Source organism: Osmerus mordax, chromosome 3, assembly GCF_038355195.1.
Source record: "Osmerus mordax isolate fOsmMor3 chromosome 3, fOsmMor3.pri, whole genome shotgun sequence".
Lineage (NCBI taxonomy): Eukaryota > Metazoa > Chordata > Actinopteri > Osmeriformes > Osmeridae > Osmerus > Osmerus mordax.
In genome coordinates this window covers 14935365-14958481 of record NC_090052.1, presented here as the reverse complement: position 1 = coordinate 14958481, position 23117 = coordinate 14935365, and the positions used below count along the sequence as shown (strand labels likewise).

Sequence of the window (23117 nt, the reverse complement as noted above, 5' to 3'; positions counted from 1 at the left end):
AATAATGTGTCCAGTTCAACATCAGTGAGGACCACACCATGCATGGTGGTTCATTTCCTGGTATAATAATTTCAGCTGCAAAATAGCCTACATTTGTGGCTTTTTGTTCAGCATGTGGATCAGTTTCATTCTGGACATGGTTCATTATCATATATATTAAACATATTGAACTACGTATCATTAAAGTGGCTGCATATTCGTATCAATGTATCAAGGAGAATAAATCAACATTCAGTCACGATGTAACAAATCATTGTCCTCAGAACGTCATTGACAGGGTCATGCTCCAATGGCCTTTAATATTATGGTATACGCCTTAGTTGTTCGTTTCATATTTTTGACTGACAAGTATACTCAGCAAATCACCAGGAGATGCTTTGTATCGAAGACGTCGAAGATCCTATTGCCTTTAGACAAGATGGGAGTTGTCTACCAATCACTGCGGGGAAGAGGGCGGGATTAATTCGGGTGGGTAGCAACAGTTGCCCCGGTGAGGACGAGGCGCCATAGCCACGGTAGCCCTGGCGACAAGAACCCAGCAACGAGAATCAACAACAACAGCCCGAATCCTTGAAAAAAATAAAAAGCAAAATTACCGGTGGGAAATTCACGCCGATTCAGAGGTGAAACTCTAAACATAATAGATAGCTTTTGTGTCGACAAAGGTATCAAATGAAAATATTTTCATTGCTGCTGTTGTTTTTTTGCCTGCTGTTTCAGTAGCCATTAATAGCAAACTAGCTGCCAACGTTGGCTAACTAGCTTGATGACATATCCTATTGAAAGTGTTTTGAAACGCATAGCTGTATTGCCCGAGTATATTATGCCTGTCATGACGCTTCAGCCAGCAACAGTAAATGCCCAGGCCGTTGTTATGACGATGTCAAATGCACGATAGGGGTACAAAATGGCGGGTGCATAGACTAGCAAAGACAAGCTAGCTTGCTAACATTAGCCAGCTAGCTATCCGTTTGCATAGATACAACTAGCCTGTTGCTGACAAGCTTGCTAGCTTGCTAGTTAGCTAGGCTAAATAACGATACCTCGCCAACTGTACAGTGCCTAGCTAGCAAGGAACGAACGTTATGTGTTTGACTTTTACCAAATGTTTGGTAGTTATGGTGGTGGTGTCCTAGACACAGAGCAGCATAAATAGCCATTAAGATAGTTAGCTCTACACATTGTGTCAGTTATATTGTGAATCAGAGTGCTGGCTTTCATATAACTTGCTGTCTATCTTAAGACTTACAAAAGTTTGGTTTTCGGGCTCATGAAAGCCACGAAGGCAGAGAAGGATGTGGAAAAGGTGAAGGGGCGTGACAGTGATGGGCGTGACTTTCAGATACACGGCTGGTTTATCTAAAAGTAACCAATAGTAGGCTACCCGCTTATCTGGAAGTAACATTTGTGAGAAAGCTATTTATCAATTGAAGCTGGGGAAATGTGCTTGAAAGACTACCATGTTACAGCACGAGTGAAATAGAATGTCCATTGATATATTTGCTTCAAATTTCACAGTCAGACTTTGCTCCCAAGCTGGTTGTAAAATGTCTTTTTTATTTTTTATTTTTACCAAGCATGGTCATAAAACATTAATTTTATAGTAATTCACCCTTGTGGGTCAGCGGGCGCACGTTTGCGTACCATATTAATAGATGTCAAGGTTAGAGGGTAAAAGACTGGTCTAAATTCTGATAGAAGACCTAGGCTAACTATTTCCTATAGGTCGCTGGTTAAAAAAACACAATAACAGTCCTGCTACATAGCCTATTGTAAAATTGCTTCGGCAATTAAAATGTGGGTCAACCCTTTAGACAGAGTTATTGCGAAACCACAGTATGTGGCTGTCAGTGATCGCATTTCAAGTAATGGGACACCGAATGCCTTTTCCCCTTCATCTCCCCCCCCTCCCATCTCCAAGCTGCACAACGTTTTGTTCAGGGTGAAGCAGAAATTAAACAGAACCAGAGGAATAAAATGTATTTGGATAAATTATTTACATTGATTAATTTACCACAAATCATTAATTATGTGTGTAGGCTAGTCATTTAGTATGCTTACAACTCAGTGGAGGTGTCCCATGTAGATGAACATCCCCATGGTTTATGTCTGGCTTGACTCATGTTCACGTTTCACTCACAATTCACAAGGAAGTCTCATTTTAAGATAACTTGTTATTTAACTATTTGTTGTCCAGCCTGAATCCTTCTTAACTGGTTCATTTTTTCCAACTTGTCACCAGTAGTGGATCCCAGAGTAAGTGATGGCCACATCAGGCTACGTGGGGGAGTTGCAGCCAACCAGCCAGCCTCAAGGGACAGGTGTAAGTGTGACAACGGGACAGACATCCACCTCAGACCCCTCCACACCGCAGTTCCTGGCTGAGATTCAGACCACAGTGACCACCCAGCCTACAGCAGCACCTGCAGGACAAACCACTCCTCCTGACCAGGCCCCTCCCACACCCTCTCAGAACACCACTCCGCCCGCTCAGACTCAGTATGTGACTGCAGAGATCCAGAGTTCCCCCACGCAGTCTGGGAATGCCCAGAGCACACCTCAGTACATCGTTGTCACGGTCACAGGTGAGGGTCCAAAATCTCTTTACACCTTTCACCAGTAGACACATTAGGCTTGACTGTTCTTCATTCAGCTTTCCTTGAATCATTTCAGTTGCATATCAGAGACTACACAGATGCCCAATGTAATAGCTCCCTTTTGAATGTGTTTTCATAACAAGCTGCAACCACGCATGATTCGTTGGGTGGGGACATTTTTGTGGACCGTCAGAACGAGCTATAGACCTCCTTGTCACAGCTAAAAATATTTAGTGAAGCAACAGCCCCTGCACTATATTACAGGAAGTGGTCTGACTCAGCATCAACTTCACGTTCAGACAAGAACTTGTTGTAAAAGAAGAAATGAAGGAAGTGTGAAAATGAGCAATCCTTCTTCCTACACTCGATGTACTGTTGTCAAAGAGTGTCATATGTTGCGCTGACTAACAGAGCACTGAATATCACAATGGTCTCCCTTTTCACACCAATAACCACTAACTCTTTTCCCTCTTCCATCTCTCCCCCCCCCCTCCAGAGGGGTCTCTCCACTCCAGTGACTCAGTGTCTGACTCCAGCCCCCCTCCAGCCGTGGTGCAGACTGGGGTTCCCACTCAGGTTGTGCAGCAGGTTCAGACAGCCCAACAGGTGCTTCCCCCCCACACACTCCACCCTCACATAACACACAAAGCCAACCCTATCAGAAACCGCGGTACACATGACTTGCACAAAGTCAACTGATCAAGGATGTCAAATCTAGAATCTTTAGTTTCGCGTTCCGCTGGTTTGTAAAGTTAAAACCCTCATCAGGTGTCATGAGGTGTTGTCTTTGAGGAGAAACCAAGCATAGCAAAGAGGATTTTTTTGTTTTGTTGCGGTGTCCCGAGAATCAGGAAATGATTAGGGGATGTCATTATGCCACTCTACAGTCTAGTTTCAAGTCATGTCACATGCTCTCCGACTGACAGCAAGTCAGGACAGGAGTAATATGGGAAGCATAATGTGTGCTATAATCAGCGGTAGCTCTGGACCCTGAGCATGTCTGAACACAGAGACCCAGCCGCTAGCTTAGTTTAGCTTTGCATGCTTTCGCTTTGAAAAGCTCAGTTTATCTCATCTTATCTTAAATGAGTACACAGACATATCATTTAGGGACTCACACAGCACTTGCTCACTTTGTATTTCCCGTCAGCAGAGGTCAGTGGTACAGGCCACCTCTCAGATAGCCAAGACTGAACCTGGCACCCAGCTCAATGTCACCAACCTGCAGCCTGTCCACCTGACCCAGGAGGTGAGACACACACACACTTTGTTTATAGTATTGAACCTCTTAGCAAACTGTTAAACTGCATTGTCTTTTGACTCGTTTAAGGCCGAGGATTCACAGCAGGTGTACAATCTAATACTTCCCGGTTGATTTAAGGCTAGCGAGCAGAGAAGGAGGGAGACAATTCTAAGCAGAGACAGAGAGTTAGCAGAGTGGACAGAGAAGAGGACAGAGTACCTGGCATGGGCAGCAGACAGACAAACAGACACCATCCAGGCAGAACTTCACCCAACTCACAGCTTGGAACACTCCCCCTACTACCCCCTCCACCTGGGCTTCCAGCCCTTTGCCTTCCCCCTGCCAGTGCTGTCTGTGGGCTGGGAGACGGAGCTGGGCTTATACCCTGCCACAGGCCGGGGCCAGCCCCTGCTCCTGGACCCTGCCTACACACTCAGAGTAGGTCACTGCAGTAGGGAGATTAAGGAGTGAAACTGGTGGAGAGGTGTTACAGGGTAACGACACATCCAAATTTCAGCCTTAGATTTTCCCTTTCTGGTAAAAAAGTTTTGTGTGTGTTTGGTGAGGTGGAGGTGGAACGATTATTTCTCCTCAAATGCTCAAAGTGTTAAATGAGCACATGAGACAGTGCAGTCAGTGAAGAAAGGAGCAAACTGGAAGATCGCCTATTAAGAAGATGAACGAGTGTGTAATTGCTGTGGAGGATGATGTGGGAAGAAACTAAAGGACTGATGTGCGTGTGTGTCACTCAGGTGCAGCAGCAGTTGCAGCAGGTTCCAGTACAGCATGTGTACACCAACCAGGTTCAATATGTGGAAGGAGGAGACACCAGCTACACCACCAGTACCATGTAAGTAATTTCTGTCTGTCTTTGGTTATGGGTTCCACTTCTGTTTTGAAAGTAGTCATCTGCTGCAAAAGGGAAAAAAATACAAACCAAAGATGTAGCACCTCCTATTTACTTCCTTCCTCCTCCTTGTTCCAGTCGTTCTGGCAGCTTCTCCTACACAGACACCCCTCTGTACACCCAGACCACTGCTGCCCCCTACTACGAAGCCCCTCCCTCCTCCGGGTCACCAGCCACCACCCCAGGGACCCCATTGACTGTGTCCGTGACAACGGGCTCAGCGGGTGTGTCCATGTTCGTGGCAGGGACGGGCCAGATCGTGGCTAACCCTACCCCCACCGCCGGGGGAGGGGCCACGGTGGTGACCACTGGTGGCACGGCCAACGGGTCCGGGGAAGGGGCAGGGGCCAACGGTGGCGGGGGCAGCTATGTGATCCAGGGGGGGTACATGCTGGGGGGAGGCGGTGGGGGCAGCAACAGTCAGAGCTACTCACACAACGCCCGTGCGTCTCCTGCCACTGTGAGTATTACAGAGGGAGAGGAGAGTAGCGTGCCGTCGGCAGACAAAAAGGTATGCAGAGACGTCAATCTCCAAAACTGTTCTCACTCACAGTCTCGAAAGAGGGAGGCAGGGGCTGTTTGGGGGACGCACACTGATGATGTCATTGTTGAGTTTTGTCATTCTGAAAGCACAGTTAAAGTCAGTTCTCGTGGACCTTCTGTAAACACGATGGCACAAATTGCATTTACATTTTGGCCAAGAATTCCTTGTTATTATTGAGGACCTGAGAGTGGGATTGATCTGATATAATCGGAATATTCGATCTTTAACTGTGATTTCGTCATCATAGACAATTCAAAGCCAGCCCATGACTTCACCATGTCTCATATCATGTGCATGTGATAGATTGGCATCTGTATCTTCTGTTCCTATCCAAATTCATCATATTGCCCTATATGATACTTGTTGATAAACTCAGCAAGCATTCCATTGGTAAATCAAGTCATGAATCATTGCATACCCAGATTGTATGCCACGGCACGCAGATGGTGTGTGTCAGTGTGTGTCAGTGTGTGTCAGTGTGTGTCAGTGTGTGTCAGTGTGTGAGTGATCAAATATTGAAGTGATTTAAGTGTAAATATGTATCGTATGTGAACTGTTGTTGTCACATGATAAGTGAAATCAAGTCGCCTAACGCATAAATGACCTGCATCTTCTGTACAGCACATTGCCATTGTTTGATATGTGTGTGTGTACACGTCAGCGATCTGACTGATCCCTCCAGTCCTCCTGTGTCTCTCTGCCTCCTGGCCAGGTACAGTGGTTACTGGATAACTACGAGACAGCAGAAGGAGTCAGCCTACCTCGCTCCACCCTCTACTGCCACTACCTGCTGCACTGCCAGGAGCAGAAACTGGAGCCGGTCAACGCCGCCTCGTTCGGCAAACTCATCCGCTCGGTCTTCATGGGGCTGCGGACGCGGCGTCTGGGAACACGGTGAGCGGCAGAGAGACACACACACGCTGGTACTGTACACACAAAACTGCGTGGACACATACACCCGTCAGGCCCCGAAAGTCGCAAATACAGGCTCGCTAATGTCGCTTTGGTGACCTGTGTGTGTGTTTGTTCCAGGGGTAATTCTAAGTACCACTACTACGGCCTGAGGATCAAGGCCAGCTCGTCTCTCATCAGACTGATGGAGGACCAGCAGCACCTGGCCATGAGGCAGCAGCCTTTCTCCCAGAAACAGAGGTGGACCCTCACCGCTTTTACAGCCCTCCTCCGTTTTCACTTCAACCCCTCTCTCCATGTCCCCATACGTCATTCCCCCCCCCCCCCCCCCCCCCCTGTATTTCTGAAAGCCTGTGTGTGCGTATCTGACCATTTGTGTGTTAACACCCCCCCCCCCCCCCCCCCCCCCAGGTTGAAGCCGGTGCAGAAGGTGGAGGGGATGACCAATGGCACGGCAGCAGGCTCAGGCCAGCAGCAGCAGGGGGCGGGGCTCTCTGACATCAGCGCCCAAGTGCAGCAGTACCAGCAGTTCCTGGGTGAGGGGCGGAACCTGTTTAGAAAGGACTAGAAGCACTTCTGCAGCGGTTAGACGCTGCCTACGTTTGCCAGCATGAGGGAGGGGAGGCTCCTCATGAAGGGTATTTGCGTTGTTGTCGTCTGGACCGTGTGTGACACCTCTGTCGTCGTCGTCCCCCCAGACGCATCGCGAGCGCTCCCAGAGTTCCCTGACATCGATCTGCAGGGGAAAGCCCTGCCGGAGGACATAGAGCCAGAGCACATCAAAGGCTTCCAGCTGCTCTATCGGGAACACTGTGAGGTGCCTGTCTGTATGTCGCACTGTTCGTTCCTCTGACTGACTGGTTGTGTGGCTGGCTGGCTGGCTGGGCTGGCTGGCTGGCTGGCTCTTTGTAGGTGTATACCACTGTCTGTGTGTCTGGTTTAGGATTTGTTATCTTCTCCATCGATTGACTTAATGTTCTCGTGCCAGTTTGTCTCGCCTGTCGAACTGGTTGCCTTGAGTCCTTGTCTGTTTGCTTTTTTAATCTACATACATTTTCTGTCTGAGGAAAAATGTGAATATTTGTGAGATTGTCTGGACAGCCGTGTGTGTGTGAGTAAGACAGAGAGAGAGAGATACTAAGGTTGTTCCCATCTCATTTGCTGTAGGCCATCCTGGATGTGATGATCAATCTGCAGTTCACCCTGGTGGAGACCCTGTGGAAGACCTTCTGGAGGTTCAGCCAGAACCAGGCTGGAGACTCAGGCACACTTGCCGTGTGAGTGAACACACACGAACACACAAACCCACACACAGTTTTACACGTCGACACAAACGTCGGGACATCTACACACGCTCGTATGACACGCACAGTAAACCTGATGTCCGTTTGGATGTCTTAGGCATGACGAGTCAGAGAAGCGTCTGCCCAAGTCCTGCCTGGTGATCCTGTGTAAGTATGACCCGGTGCTGCGCTGGAGCCGTGACTGCGACAACACGCTGTACCAGGCCCTGGTGGAGATCCTCATCCCTGACGTGCTGCGCCCCATCCCCAGTGAGTTCCTGCCCGTGACAGAGAGCTGCAGAACCTCCACCTTCTCCTCCCCCAAACTCCTGTTCCTCCTCTTCAAACTCCATCTTCTTTCTCCTCTTCTCTTTCTCCTCCTCCACAGGTGCCTTAACTCAAGCAATCCGCAACTTTGCCAAGAGTCTGGAAAGCTGGCTGACCAATGCTATGATGAACATCCCAGAGGAGATGGTCCGCATCAAGGTGTGTATATGTTCTTGTGTATGTGTGTAAAGCAAAAAACACAAACGTGCATCCTTTCATGTGTCATATGAGGATGGGGTTCTCTCCATTCTCGCCCCCTGACCTCTCCTTACCGACCCCGAATAGGTGACCTCTGCCAGTGCGTTCGCCCAGACCCTGCGGAGGTACACCTCCCTCAACCACCTGGCCCAGGCGGCCCGTGCCGTTCTCCAGAACACCGCCCAGATCAACCAGATGCTCAGCGACCTCAACCGTGTGGACTTTGCCAATGTGCAGGTTAGATAAACCACGAGGCCAACCTAAGGGGGCTTCATTTTTACACAATGATAGGATGCATTATCTCTCTTATGATATCAAATCCTAACAACAGTTGGAAGCATCACTGGTCAGATGAGCCTAGTTCCTTTCCCCCAATGGGGAACGTGTTAACTGTAACAGGGATGGAGGAACTGGAACTGTGTCTCTACTTCTACCTCCCATTCTCCTTCTTCATCTCTCCTTCCACCCTTTCAGGAGCAGGCATCATGGGTGTGCAGGTGTGAGGACCGCGTGGTGCAGCGGTTGGAGCAGGACTTCAAGCTGACCCTGCAGCAGCAGAACTCCCTGGAGCAGTGGGCTGCCTGGCTGGACGGTGTGGTCTCCCAGGTCCTAAAGCCCTACCAGCACAGCGCCGCCTTCCCCAAGGCCGCCAAACTCTTTCTGCTGAAATGGTCCTTCTACAGGTGAGGGGCGCTGACAAGCACTGGAGTCAGGGGGAACCTTGGCGGAGGGATCGGGATGACGAGCAGACACAAAGGATGAAGGCTAGGGTAGCACCCTGTCTAAAGCCTCTTTCTCGCTTCCAATACACTTCCTGTCTCCCTTCCACTGAGAAATTGCTCCTCTGACATGAGTCGATTGGTCAACGTCTCATAAGCTTTAAACAGGCTTTGTGGATCTCCCCCCTTCTCCCCTCTATAGCTCCATGGTGATCAGAGACCTGACCCTGCGTAGTGCTGCCAGCTTTGGCTCCTTTCACCTGATCCGGCTGCTCTACGACGAGTACATGTACTACCTGATAGAGCACAGGGTGGCCCAGGCCAAGGGAGAGACACCCATCGCTGTCATGGGCGAGGTAGCTAAGACACACACACACACACATCCAGAAGGCTGCTGATACACTACGTTATCACCATTCTACCACGACTGGATTGTTATCACTAGATAATGACACAGGTCTGTCTGTCTGTCTTTCCCAGTTTGCCAGTCTGGGCAGGAGTTTGAACCCCTTGGATCCTGACAAAGGTAGCTGGCGCAGTTTAGTCATTGGTATGTTATTATTGACTGTTTCTGTAGGTAACTTTCCTACCCTGTGTGTGTGTGTGTGTGTGTGTGTGTGCCTTTCAGAAGAGGAAGAGGAGGAGGAAGAGGAGAGCGACGATGAGAGCCAGGAGCTGTCTCTCCCCTCTGACGGGGCGGGGCTGGGGGAGGAGTCACTGGAGCCCCCAGCTAAGCTGGCCAGAACCGACCAGAGAGTGCTCTTCTCCACAGGCTCGACAGACTGAGCACACACACACACACCCTGTCTCTCTCTCTTTGATTAACTCTAACCACTCGCTTTATGTACAGTCATACACAAACATCAGCACACTGATAAGACACTAATTTGTACATAAACACTCACATGCAGATGCTATATACACACACAAACACACTCAGAGAGAAAAGTGCTGCGGTCAAGCAAAAATGGGCCCCACCAGTGTACTCGTACACGCACACACACATACTCATACAGACACACAAGCCAGTCCCACAACTGCCCACTGTCACTGCTTAAAGCACAGACTCAAAGGCACAATTGGGTGCACAATCACTGGCATAGTTGTCATTGGGAACAGGGTGCTCCTCCAACAAAGATTGAAACTTAGAACCTGTAAGAACCAGGAAGTGAGGATAAACATGTATCACCTGGTGTCTCCTTGTGTGTGGAGTAAGATTAGCAGGGTGGCTCTACCAGAATGAATAGCAGGGTTCTGTTCTTCTGCAAGATATGGCGGGACTGCTCAGAGCAGCATTCTGGACAGGACACCTAGCCTTTTGCTCCCCTTCAATAGCTGCTCCTGCTGACACCAAGTGTCCCAGGAAATGTGGACGTTTTGGGAGAAGCTGAGGGAGGTATTGAGGCGTCTAAAGTAAACGTCCGCTCTTAAGTGGCCCACCTCGCTGTCGCTCCCATGTCAATCAACCCCCCCTCCCCCCCAGAGCCAATCAGAAGAAGATGGGCCTGAAGGTGTCAGCAGACTGTAATTGAGTCGCTAGTGTGTGTAATTTGTAATGTGTTGCCTGTGTGCCTGTGTGTGCACTGGGGTCTCGCTGCTGTGCTGTACTTCTAGTTTGAGTGAACGTATGGTTTTTGTGCTGTTGGTGTGTCTGGTTGTATGACTGCGTTAGTTTGTGCTTCATACGATGTGTTGACTGTTTCTTTGGTGGATATTTTCAAAGGCATTCTGCTGTATATCAGTTTGGGAGAGTGTTCTTTTAGAGTTTCTTGTTAAACATGGTTGATTTGGTTTGCCTTTGTTTTCTTTTTACGAGTGTCTGGGGTCTAAAGGTTCCTGTCCTATCCATTCACACTGTCATGAACCATCCTTTAAAAGGTGTTTTCATTTCAACCCCTGGAGCCATGAAAAAGTTCTCCTAATTTCTTAACTGCACGATACCCTTCACAACATGTGAAGGGTAGCTCCTCAAGAAGGACTTTGTTCATTGTGTGTGTTCCATCTGTTGCCTTTCTTTGTACAGATACATCCATTTTATCGTTTTTCTGTGTTTTTTCCCCGATTTCTGTGCCAAATCTGTTTCATTCAGTATGTCTGCCTTTTTTTTCTTTTTAATTTGTCTGTGTTCCTGAGGAGGACTGTTCTTGACAGAGTTCTATCAAAATATATCCAATCCTTCTAATTCTGTTGTGTCACTAAGTGAACCTTTGTATGGTGATGTGGTATCACACACTGCAAGTATCCTTTTGTGTGTATTTATTGAATGTTTAATTGAGTTTGAGCCCTACGTTCGATTTAAGTCCTAATACAGTCAATCTACACATACATCCAGTACACAGGATATAAAACTGCTGCTTCTTTGCACAGTCAATGATAGTCAGATGAGATTATCTGTCACAGGGTGACTTTTTTTTCAACCTCAAAAATTCCCTGTGGTACTGTGTGGCACATGTGTGAGATACTTGTTTATGGCCACAGGTGTCAGATTGCATGTGAAAGTCCCTGTGTGCACGTGCCAGTATGCTGCAGTCAAAGGGCTTGGTGTGATTCTGAGAATGCTGCTCTTTCTGTACAGTCCTCCACCCACTTCATCCTTTGTGTCTTTGAACCGTACACGGCCCTCCTGCCAATGTGTTTTTTTCCGTTTCTTCCAACAGTCATATTCATAAAACATTGCCCTACCGCCGTTTGTGAATATTTCCAGATTTGATTTCCTATTTGTGGCTGCGATGCCCTCTCGGAGATTCATTGTGAGGTATCAACCAGCATGATTTTAACCTCTGATGAGCTTACTGGTACTATCGCTGATGTGACATATCACTCAAAAGACGATCTCTGAATATGGCCATGTTTTTCCAGACTAAAATGTGTTATCATTTTTATATTGTTCGATTTCTTATGTAGAAAAACCAGTGAAAGTGGCAGTGTTTCATGAATTTGATCAGTTACAAGAATGACTGTGCCTTTGGAGGTTGTAGAATGCGATTCAGATGTTTTTAATTTGAAAATATATAAATTAAGAGTTTTTAAAATTGCTACGGAGTCTCAATTGTTTTATTTCCACAAAGACAAGCCGCACAGTGCTTCTGTTCCGCACACATTCTCCTGACACAAACAGCAGGCGGTCACATTTCACACCTCCGTACACAAGGCCGCATCCTGGCATGTTGTCAGGCCCGTAAAGAATACCTCCGCACCGCGGGGGGGCCTCGCAGGGATGGGGGGCCTCGCGTGGCAGGCCCCCAGTTTTTTTATATTTTTTATCCAATTTGAATTACATGGGATGTCATATTGTCTTGTCTGTGTTTCCAGAGTTGATATGAAAATAAAGGAAAGTATATTTAATTGTGCTTTCTTTGTTAGCTAGGTAAGTGACATGACGAAGTACGTCAGATGGTCACACAGACCGGCGAGCCCGCTGCAAGTAGGTAGCTAACTGTAGCGTAGCGTAGGAAAAATGAAACGCACATTTAAAAGCGGTGCCCAAAAGCGGCATTCAAAACAGAAAATTTTGGAATTAAATGACAAACTTCCCAAAATTACAAATTTCTTTTTCGACCAGCCGGTGAAGGATGCACTCTGCCAGAAGAGACAGGCATTGTACTGTTTGCTATAGCTAACATTACTGTACCACGTAGCTAACGTTAGCCTATACTTTGACAGCTGTACTGCTGTCTGTGTTGTGCTTCCTAGCATTAACAGAGCCTCCTTTCCAAGAGCCAGGAAAATTAGCCTTGCTCCTTTATTGACTTCCTATCAAGCTGACAACATTGAAATGGAGTGAAACTACAAAAAAAAGATAAAGTAGAAAAAGTGCTTCATTATAAAATATATTACATAACTGACATTATTAGCAAACATGACAACGTATGCGACAGTAGTATCGTGCAGTTGCAGCGATTGCGTTTGACTATTTAAACATACCAAAAACATAATCAAAGTTACAATAAGTCATTGTATTTCAGTTATATACATATTATGATCATGTAAAACGTACAGTCATTGCTTTCTACAAGATTCACACAACAAAAAAATGGCTCCATTTATGATTTAGCGAACACGCTAATAATAAACAACATCTATACTATCAAGTGTGCCTGATGTAGCCACGGCCATCAAATTATTTCTGACAATACCCGTGACTGTCGCAAGCGCTGAAAGGTCATTTTCCAAGCTGAAACTGATCAAAACATATATCAGAAGAGAGGCTGTCAGGTCTGGCCATCCTTAGCATAGAAAATGAATGTGAGCGCAGTTTAGATTTAAAGAGTCTGGTAAAAGACTTAGCACACATATTTGCTAAAAGACGCGCACCTGTGTAGGCTATTCACCTGCAAACCGTTTTAGCGTTTTTTTCTTATTGAATACATTTCCCTCACAAGACAAGCTTGAGTTTTGATATCTTGCATTTATTACACGGCTCTTCAGAATGTTCCAAAAAGTTCAGTTGATCGCGTCGGGGTCCTGTTCGTCCCATCGGTATTTGTATTACATTATCCGTTACATATGTGGTGGTGGTGGGGGGGCCTCATGTGTTTCCGTTATGGGCCTGCATGTTGTAATACACGACAGCAAGTCAGCAATACTCTTCTATGATCTATTACAGAAAGACAACTATACCTTCCGCTTCTCCTTCGTAAAAAAAGGCCAACCTGTCTCGGGTACTTTAACATTGCATTTAAATGTAGCCATTTTTTCTCAAAAGCTTTTTGAGAAAGGAGACAGAAGGGTTGCATTATGGATTTGAAGGTTAAACTGTCAAAATGTAAGTCAGTGATGCAAGATCAGTGGTGTTTGAGGAGCCCCTTATTGGCACGGGGCCCTGGGGCGGCTGCACCCAAGCACCCACGCTATCTCCGCTACTGGGATCAAGCTTTCTAAATATCACCCCGTGCATGTGTTAATGAGATAGGCTTCAATCCAACAGCCCTGAATCCTTGCCTGCAGCGACTTCTAGTGGAGTAATTAGGACAGGCAGATCATTTCACAGGAATCATTTGGGGGGGGGGGGGGGGGGGGGGGTGACAGTTACGACTGCGGTGACTCCCGTGCACACATTAGCACATGCAGCAGTAACAAAATAATCGGACACAAGTTTTAAAATACGTTGACGTTTGCCCTTTTTAATTCAACAGAGTATTGCTGCTGCTGGTGGTCATTTGTTAACAATATTCACACTGTGCTGCCAAATACAGGCTCGTCAGTGCCCAAGCTGCCTTTTGTTCTCAGCGGTATTAATACAAGTCCGACAAAATAAACACCAATACTTTACTATCCTATGAAGGGATACATTAAAACATGACTCCAATCTTAGCCAGTTTCAGTGCAGCCATGTCACATGAGCAGGCCATGTGAATCAAAAAGTGATCTAAATGACAGAACGGGGAGGTAATGACGTCATTTATTGTGAAGTTTTTAAAAACGAGCCATAAAAAATAAAAGCCAAGCATTCAATAAAATGGGGTTGCAGACCTAGGAGAAACATGACACCATCACTCATATGATCAACAGCTGTCAAGATAAACTAGCATTCCCAAGAGCTGGCTTCCCATTGTAGATATACCCGTGGCTATTGATTAACTTTCCACAATCAATAAAGACATCTCCTGTGCCATCACAAACACTCACACATGCATGTAGCAACATGTTCTTCACATTCAGACACTGTACACAGTCGGCCAAACACATATACAAAGGGAGACGATCAACAAGTACAATTAGGAAAATTTAAATTAGACTCCGGCCAGAACAGATTGAGGCCAAGCCATCTGGGCTATGGGACTAATCCAAATCAAAACATAAAAAGTTGAGAAGCATGTTCATAATGAAGCCATTTAAAAAATGGGATCTTACCATCCACTAATTTATACAAGAAATGCTATTGATGGTAAATCAACATGAATTGCTGTAAATGCAGTAATAGGATTAGAAGTCGTTTTACTAGAAGATCTTGTGGTGAACACTTGGGACAGTGGATAAGTGGTGAGGTGAGTTAATGAGAGAATCCGATCAGCGGTTTCGAGGGTCAATGTTCTTGATTGGCAGATGGACAGAAGGGAGGAAAGGCGTGGAAGAAAAGGGGCTCAACCCTGCAGTCCATATTCCACCAAACAGCAAAGTGTGAGAAAGGTCTTTTGTTCTTTTCACATTTTTTATTTTTATTTAAAAAGGAGGTGGGTGATGGTGACGGGGACTGCAGTTGTAGCACGGCGTCCCTCATGGAAAAACTCAGAAAGATTATTTTAAAACAAAAACAAAAAAGAAACTTAAAAAGAAGAAGCCCAGTAGCTGTTAGCTGTTGCTGTCTGGGTGAAGTGGTATCCTGTCCGTCTTCTCGTCCTTTCTTTCTCTCATGCTCAAATTATGACATTTCCATTGTAGCCTCTCATTGTGTCTGAAACACAAAATTCCGTTATAAGAAACATAGGTCGCATTTACGAAAATACTCATTTACACAGTGGGTTTTCCCCCTTTACACACGAAGCTAGAGATTCATCATCTGTGCCCACCCTCCCTCTACTTGGCTGAAATGTGTCCTACCTGGCCTGGCTGAGGGGCGGCTGCCTGGCCTGGGGCCTGTCCTGGCTGGCCGTAGTAGGCAGCCTGCTGTCTGTAGTACTCAGCCCAGGCCGCGCTGTAGTCCTGCTGGCCTCCCGCTGAGGCCGGGGCCCCAGGGGCTGCAGCGGGCCCTCCGGCCCCCGCCGCCGAGCCTCCAGCCTGGGCTGGGTAGGGGAGAGGATAGGCGGGCTTACCGATATGGTACAGCACCCGTGGAGCGACCCGACATCGGTATATTATCGATGTCCAAACTTATGCTAGCTGTAGGATCTTTAGGAGCAGTTCTACGGGCATGCATAAAGTCCTCTTTGACGTCACTTGGAAAAAGGCTCTTCAAATAAGTATAAATAAAAGTAAACAAACTGTGTTCTTAACATTTTGTTTTCTCTCTCTAGTTTTCTTTGAGCTCTGTTGCAGTGGCTAGGACTCACCCATCTTCTTGTAGTACTCTTCCCAGGCCTTGGTGTAGTCCGGCTGTCCTCCGGGGGTCTGGCCGGCCTGGTCTCCAGGCGCCTGGGCGGCGGCCGGGTTAGCGGGGTGCTGGCCTGGCACGGCGCCGCCGGGCTGCTGGTAGTACTGGGCGTAGTAGGCAGCCCAGGCGGCGTTGGGGTCCGCGGCAGCTGCCTTGCCTAGAAAAGATGGCAGTTGGAGTGAGGTCCTCATAGGGGTGAGCTTTCCCTGCTAGTGGTCTCTGCTTGGAAACCAGAGGGGGGAGAAACAGAGACGGTGTTATCAATCACTGGCCCACACAGGACTGATCTGCATTCTCCCAGCGCAGGCTCTGCACTGGTGCTAAAGGCAGCGGGTTCAAACGACTCCTGTTTGTGACCGCTGGTCTGAAACGACTGGGTGGGCGGAGGCGCTGTCCTCACTCCCAGGCTAAGCCCTGAGCCTCAGTCCGTGCTTACCCAACAGTCTTTTCAACGTCAGCAGTCACAAAAGAGTACCCACGTATACGATATCAATCCCAACAAGCGAGTAGTAGCTCCTCATCAGACATGCCACCACTTCACTATCAATAGAGTCGGGTGGAAGTTCGTGGATCACTCACTGGGGTCATGGGGAGCCTGAGGCTGCCACTGCTGGTAGGTGTTGCCCCAACCCTGTGGGGGGTACTGGTGAGGCCCGGGGGGACCCCCACTGGTAAAAGAAAGAAGAAAACGTTCATCACTTGCTATACATTTTCCATAGACTGCCGTTTACAGTGTCGTAATCGCATATCTCCATGTACGATATTAATCCTCGACATACATTCAGAACTCCTCATTTCCCTTCATTTTCCCATCTTACGCTCATCACCAAAATGAATGACATACTGGGAAATATGGTGCTTAAATATGTGTGTGTGATAAAAACGAGACTCACTGTGGGCCAGGGGCCCCAGGTGGTCCAGGGTTGTAGGGGTTAGGGTTGTAGGGCCCCATAGGACCAGCAGGGCCCGGCCCTCCAGGACCTGGGCCTACAGGACACAGAGGACCCTGGAAAACACAGCAGGAAGCGGCAATTAGAACCCACACTACTGGGAGAAGCAGTGACAATCCACAGTGACAGAAAACCAACACAAACAATGATCCTTCAGCTTCAAAGAGGAAAAATTTTTATCAATAATCATCTCAATATTGAGTCGCATCTCCTGGGTTTGTTTGTATCCCTATTACACTAAACGGTCTATTCTATATGATGAATACGCTACAATGAACTGTACCTCGATCTTGTCCTCAATTAGCTGCTTGGCATGGTCAATCTGCTGGGGGGAACCCCTGATGACAAAGAGCTTGAAGTTGGGGTCTCCGTTGGGCGGTGGCTGACGGGAGATCTCCACGAACGCCCCCGTCTGCTGGTTGATGGACTTGACGTTCTCCCCTCCCCTGCCGATCACCAGGCCACACTTGTGGGCTGGGATGGAGAAGGTCATCTCTCCCCCGGGGGGACCCCAGCTGCCCTGACCCCGGCCACGGCCCCTGTTCCCTGGGGGCATGCCTGGAGGACCAGGGGGTCCCTGGGGAAGGGGAGGAAAGCAGACTGTTACATTGCAGCTCATGCACGGTGACTGTCCGTTATGACCCATATTTAAAAGCCTTCAGCTCCATTTCCTGGATTTAGATTGTTCAGCTGTAAATACTTATATTTAGATACTTAATGTTCATATTTAGAGTTGAATTTTCTGATCTATGGCTGCAGCAACAAGGCTGTTTCATACACCTGTGTTGGAACAGCACCTCAGTAGAGTGTGGTTATAATACATGTTTTATCCATGATAAAGCAAGCCAGCCAGAGAATATGTATGTATAAAACAGTGTGTGAGAGCAGAAGAATGTGTGTGTGTCCTATAGAGGTGACTGGTGTGTTGTCGGTCAGTACACACCCCTTGCTCCTCCTCCCTGACCCGGATGCTCTGCAGCAGTTCGTTGATGATCTGGGCCGCGTGATCACAGCGATCAGGAGGGCCCATGATGTGAGCTATCTTATCAGGACCTGTGCCGTCATCTGAAAAGGCACACCAGTTAGGTCAAACACCAGTATTAATAAAAAATAAAAGATCTCAAACCAAGAATGTGACTTCCCACAAGAACCTAAGCACCACCATCTAGTCATACCTGGTTTGAACTGTATCCTAACTCCAGCATCATTTTGAATTTTCTTGATCATCTCCCCACTGCGTCCAATCACCACACCCACAGAGTGTCGAGGCACCGGGACCTGACCAATCAAACGAGAGTCATTTTGTCACTCGCAGTCCATTCGGCCTTGGGCTAATCAACTTCTCACCGACTCAAAACGCACTTACGTCCATGCCTCCTCCTCCTCCCCCCCCCATGCGGGAGCCATACTCGCCCCTGTCTCCGTAACCGGGGTGATCCCTCTCCCTCAGGATCTCCTGAACCAGCTCCTGGGCTTGCTGAGCAGTTCCATAGGACAGAGCAGATATCAGGGCACAAGCACAACACTAACTGCCGCATCGACTACTGCTACATGAGCAATACTGTCGCAGGCTGAGTACCTGGGATGGGAACGACAGTCTTTAGATCAATGGTTCTCAACCCTGGTCCACAGGCCGTCTCCACACTAATAGGTCTTTGTTTGAAAAAGCATTTCTTTCTTACGGTTTTGGCCTTCCGTCCACACAGACAGTGTTTTTGTCCGCGATAACTGAGCTTTTTGAAAACGCATTCCTAAGTGGATCAATTTGAAAACGCAGTTTTTGCGTTGTAGTGTGTACTGTGAAAACGGACGCTTTCGAAAACAATGATGATAAAGATTAATGTCACTCAGTCTGTACACAATAATAAATAACTTAACGCACATAGAAGGAAAATGACGCATCTTAAATTTTCCTCGTGCACAGTACAAAGACATAAGCATTTTCAGACGTTTCAGTGTGGATGAGAAACTTTTGTAAAACTCATGAAAACACTAGTGTGGACGGGGAGCATTTTGAAACAAAAACACCATTTTCAAATGTATCCGGATTCATGTAGACTGCATGTTTTTGATGTTCCCCTGCTTCAACACACCTGATTCACATGAATGGGTCGTTATCAGGCTTCTACTGAGCTAGATAACAACCCTTCCATGCGGATCAGGTGCACTGGAAGAGGGAAACATCTCAAACATGCAGAGGAGGGGGTCCCTGAGGACCAGGGTTGAGAGCCACTGCTTTAGACACTTAAAATCAAAGAAAGAGTAATAAATAAATATTGAAATATTTTGAAGAATGCCTACATAAACGCCCCATAGGCAGCCAGTGTACCTGGACTTTGTATGGTTCTCCGATGATGCGCAGGGGCTTGTCCATGTCGGGTCCCTGAGAGGCATCCTGGATTAGAATCATCTTCACCCCAGCACGCTCCTGTGAGCACACACAGACATGTTCAATTAAGTATTGCAGTTGCAATACCTGCAGTTATAACACACACATGACCAATTCCCACTGCCCAAGAAAACACCAATTGTTGGGTTCTGTTGGTTTGGTGGGATATCCCACCAAACCGTCACTGACATGCCTGTTGGCGTTTGTTGGGGCAGTGTGAAACTGACGGTTATCTTTCCAAACATTCTAAACCCAAAAGTAGAATATTTGGTGTTTGTTAGACATTGTTGGGGCGGTGTGAACTGACCTTTACACACCGAGTCTGGAACATTCCTCTGGCTCCGTACCTGTAACTGTTTGATGGTCTCTCCTCCCTTGCCGATGATGAGGCCAGCCTTGCCAGCAGGGATCATCATCTCCTGCACAGAGCCGCTCTGCCCATTGGTCGCCTCGTGGAAGGAGGAGGGAGGTGTGCCCCTCCCTCGAGACACAATCTCGTCCAACAGCATTTTAGCTTTCCTAATCAGGGATCAAGACAGCGAGCATGACCATCTCAGTGCATTTACAAACAAGCAGACGGCTGAATAAAAACAGCTAATGTTAATTAGAAGAAAAAAAGGGGGACAAATGACATTACTGTTGACAAACATGCAGTAAGCATGCAGCTGTGGTCTGACACTCACTGTATGGAGTCAGGGGACCCTGTGAGAGAGACGCTCCTCTCTGGTAGACCTCCACTGTCTGAACACAGGCCATAGCCATTAACACTCAACACAGGGAATATTCAACCACAAATTAAAAAAGAATTACATGTTAAACAGAAACTTTATTGCTAACGCTTAACAGAAAGCATTTTGACGGGCAGGACCCTCGGACCAAAACAAGACATACCTGGAGCTATCTGAACCTTGCAGCCCGACTCCTGCTGGATCTTATTGATCTGCTCTCCTCCCCGGCCGATAACTGGGGAAGAGGAGGGGGTTACTTTTTTTTTTTCCTCTCTCTTTTTATTATAAAAAATACTTTTTACACTTTTGTCAATTATTTACAGAAGATACACAATGGATCCAGACGACATGAATGCTTACATTGACAAATAAAACCACATCATAAATTGAAACCTAAACTCCCAGCTCCTGTCACCATGATTAAAGAGCTGTTTTTCACAAAGCAGTTATGAAAGTCTTCTCTCTTCAGCATGTACACTAGCCTCACATTTTTTTTAACATTGACACAAACCATTCCCAAACTGGAATTAATTATGAGGGGAGGAGGGGGTTACTGTCCACGCTCAGTGGGTCTCTATGAATTCTGCTGTTGCTTCTGTGGTTCCATGTTCAAAACCCCCAGCATAGACAAAGGCTGACGTGCTGATAGATGTACTCACTGAGTCCGACCATGCTATCAGGAACGCTGTATTCCTCTGAGGTGGAAGAGGGTCTGCTGCTACTGTCAGGGAGAGAGGAGCAGACGGAGATCAGACACAAATCAACAAACAAATTATACCTACGCTCTGACTTTTAAAAGGGAAATGCAAATATTAAGCATTTAATACATCAGGTGTTGTGAAAACACAGACTTGTTACCTTTGCTGGGCAAGAGCGGCCAGTTGTGCTCCAATAGCTGTGAGAAAGGGGGAGACAGCAAGAGGATTCACATTATTGACAGCTTCCAAGAGGAGGACATGACAAAGACATTTCATATAAACATGAGCACTAACCAGGTTGCTGTGAGAGACTGGCTAGTGCTCGAATATGAAATATTAACAGTTTGAATACCATGATTGGTAACACTGTATACAAGAGAGATACTACTTACATAATGCTGTGGCTGAGTCAATATCACTCTGTGTAGCCATCTTCTTACTCTCCGGTTGATCTATCAAGAAATAACACGATAGATTGTTTAAAGTTGACTAATATTCCGTGTGTTCTGTATGCAAGCAAGAAGAATTAATCTTACGTTACCTGGGTCTTCCAACTGTCTTTTTTGTGCAGAGAATGGAAAGCCATCAGATGCATTACTGTTGTTCATAGGGGGCACTCCAGTATCGCCACCAATCTTTGCAGCAATCTGGTACACAGAACGTAATGTCTTCTAACGGAATGTGTATGCACAGAGGTAGCTACAGACACCCGTGACATATAAACATTTTACTTTTCATGCGTTGATTTAAGGTCTGAGAGCCAATTATCATATGGAATTGGCAGAATATTACAATACGTAGCTAGCTAACTGGCTTACCTATGGGTTACCTGCTGACAGCATTGCATTTGTAGGCAAGGGAGCACGCTAACTGGCTAGTTTGCTTGTTAGCTAGCCTAGCTAGCTAGATAACAATAGCTGGCAACTATACTACAACACATGCTCTTTAGAACAGAAATGTACCCTCAGCTAGCTACATCGTAGAATTGCCTAAATTCAAACAAGTATAATCTCCCTTTTAGAATGCTGAGGCTCTCGGATTACTGTAGCTAGATAGCTAATTGCTAGCTAGATAGCTAATTGCTAGCTAGATAGCACAACGACACCCTCCTCCCCTTCTCACTGAGTTGCACTCACGCGCATACTAGCAACCCTCCCCTTCCCTTACCTGCCGGGCCCGTTGTACTGCGTCGGCAAAGGCATCTTTTTTTATTCCTCCACCGTTCCCTATTGCTGCCTGACCGCCGAGAACTGACCCGGCCCCCGGTGGTGGTACCGCACCGTACTCTGACATGTTCGCCAAGAGAAAAACGGCGGTGAGAAGACCAAAGTTAAATCACTGTTTAGGCCAGGGTAGAGCTGCGCAGGAGCGGGAAGTCGAACGGCCAAGATTCGGGGAGGAGCAAGGCAAGGGAAGGAATCAGAGATTGGAGGGCGGGCGTAAAGGTTCATTTGAGTTATCCTATCTACTTCGTAAAGTCACCTAAACAAATGATAGAAATTATGTCATGCTAAAAGTACATTTAAATTTTTTTAAATAATTGTCAGTCTGTCTTTATGCTCTATTATCATGATTTAAAGATGTAATGTCAAACCCATAATAAACCCACCGTGTTCAAACTTGCCACAGTAATATAGCAGTGACGCATTGGCCCTGTCACTTTTCAGACATTTATTATTATTTTTGACAAATATTTTGTGGACTTTAGTACCTTTGCGGCCATTGTCAAAAACTTAACATTTGTTTATGTCTTATGTTTTCGTGATTGGTAGCGTCGGTAATGTCAAAGGTTAGCTCACTGGGCATAGGTGCACTCGTTTTTGTAAACTTTGTTTTACAGTTGGGACTCCTGTGGACGGAGTTTGCTCCATAAGAGGCTACATGTCGTGAATCGTAGAGAAAAGCTAATATCATGTATCTCTAGTTGTTCATTTACTAGTTACGTAAATATTTCATACAGTTGTTATATCCTGTAAGGTCCACCCTACCACCACCTTCGGACGGTGTGAAACAACCCCTTGCGTTATTGGGGACACCCGGCGTACAAAGCGTAGATACTCTGAATTTGGCGCTCTTTGTATAGACGGTACAGGCGCGTTTTTTGAGATGCAGAGACAGTGACCAGTTTTCAATTTTACGAATGGTTTTGGAGTTATTTCTTACACATTAATTACTATATTTGCATGCATAACTGGTTTTTAGACACATTTTTGTTGACAATATCTTTGTTATGGCAAAGTATTTTGAACAGCTAGTTACTATTGACTCAAGCCTTTAAGCTATGACACCCTGGCATAAATTGCTTGCGTCGCTAGTAGTAGCTAGCTAGTAGATAATAGTTTCTTGTAAATGTAGCCTCTTTACCTGGCAGCAACATAACTGAACTGTACATAATGACAGTTGCTATCGTGACTTTGTCTAGTACATTGGGATTTATTGAATTTATTCGTCACTGGATGTGCGCGCGGACATTATAACTGGTAAGTTCTCTTTGGGTCACGCTCGTGTACTGTACAGTACCATTGTTCTGCTGACTGTCACTTAACGCTAGCTCGCGAAGGCGCTGACTTGTTTTCCAAACCTGTTCTATTA

General features: G+C 46.6%; 2 protein-coding genes across 11 annotated transcripts; one reads left to right on the top strand and one right to left on the bottom strand.

Annotated features, from left to right (window-relative positions):
* The first annotated feature begins 486 nt into the window (after positions 1-486).
* rfx1a (regulatory factor X, 1a (influences HLA class II expression)) lies at positions 487-11765 on the top strand. 7 transcript variants are annotated; one of them, XM_067232941.1, is made up of 18 exons: positions 487-623; positions 2246-2585; positions 3094-3203; positions 3751-3846; positions 4593-4690; positions 4826-5258; positions 5974-6185; positions 6324-6443; positions 6615-6739; positions 6902-7020; positions 7371-7480; positions 7605-7756; positions 7875-7972; positions 8099-8248; positions 8486-8694; positions 8933-9086; positions 9211-9256; positions 9359-11765. In XM_067232941.1, exons 2-18 carry the CDS (start codon positions 2264-2266, stop codon positions 9514-9516), a joined length of 2712 nt encoding a protein of 903 aa, XP_067089042.1. In that variant the 5' UTR covers positions 487-623; positions 2246-2263; the 3' UTR covers positions 9517-11765. The 7 variants fall into 7 exon arrangements, with proteins under 7 accessions (XP_067089042.1, XP_067089044.1, XP_067089046.1 ...); XM_067232943.1 differs by having other exon boundaries at positions 507-598; XM_067232945.1 differs by having other exon boundaries at positions 511-623; positions 2243-2585; positions 4826-5207; positions 6010-6185.
* A 2076-nt stretch (positions 11766-13841) lies between these two features.
* On the bottom strand, positions 13842-21842 carry LOC136937489 (far upstream element-binding protein 2-like). Of its 4 annotated transcripts, none has more exons than XM_067230871.1 (18): positions 21693-21842; positions 21067-21172; positions 20918-20977; positions 20686-20722; positions 20487-20548; positions 19991-20062; positions 19783-19840; positions 19447-19618; positions 19040-19138; positions 18077-18187; positions 17886-17988; positions 17654-17775; positions 16994-17287; positions 16654-16766; positions 16340-16428; positions 15720-15917; positions 15271-15452; positions 13842-15124 (listed from the first exon to the last, which is right to left on the bottom strand). In XM_067230871.1, exons 1-18 carry the CDS (start codon positions 21816-21818, stop codon positions 15116-15118), a joined length of 2013 nt encoding a protein of 670 aa, XP_067086972.1. In that variant the 5' UTR covers positions 21819-21842; the 3' UTR covers positions 13842-15115. The 4 variants fall into 4 exon arrangements, with proteins under 4 accessions (XP_067086972.1, XP_067086973.1, XP_067086974.1 ...); XM_067230872.1 differs by lacking the exon at positions 21693-21842 and adding an exon at positions 21344-21529; XM_067230873.1 differs by lacking the exons at positions 13842-15124; positions 15271-15452 and having other exon boundaries at positions 15845-15982.
* Positions 21843-23117: the final 1275 nt, after the last annotated feature.

What these genes read in the sequence shown, in the direction of transcription:
- rfx1a (XM_067232941.1), top strand. Translation starts at nt 2,264, where the DNA reads ATGGCCACATCAGGCTACGTGGGGGAGTTGCAGCCAACCAGCCAGCCT. An exon ending in TGGACTTTGCCAATGTGCAG is followed by an intron (nt 8,249 to 8,485) that starts GTTAGATAAACC and finishes CCACCCTTTCAG; the next exon opens with GAGCAGGCATCATGGGTGTG. An exon ending in CCATCGCTGTCATGGGCGAG is followed by an intron (nt 9,087 to 9,210) that starts GTAGCTAAGACA and finishes TGTCTTTCCCAG; the next exon opens with TTTGCCAGTCTGGGCAGGAG.
- LOC136937489 (XM_067230871.1), bottom strand. Translation starts at nt 21,818, where the DNA reads ATGTCAGAGTACGGTGCGGTACCACCACCGGGGGCCGGGTCAGTTCTC. An exon ending in TGATAGCATGGTCGGACTCA is followed by an intron (nt 20,063 to 20,486) that starts GTGAGTACATCT and finishes CCTCTTCCCCAG; the next exon opens with TTATCGGCCGGGGAGGAGAG. An exon ending in GAGAACCATACAAAGTCCAG is followed by an intron (nt 18,188 to 19,039) that starts GTACACTGGCTG and finishes GGAACTGCTCAG; the next exon opens with CAAGCCCAGGAGCTGGTTCA.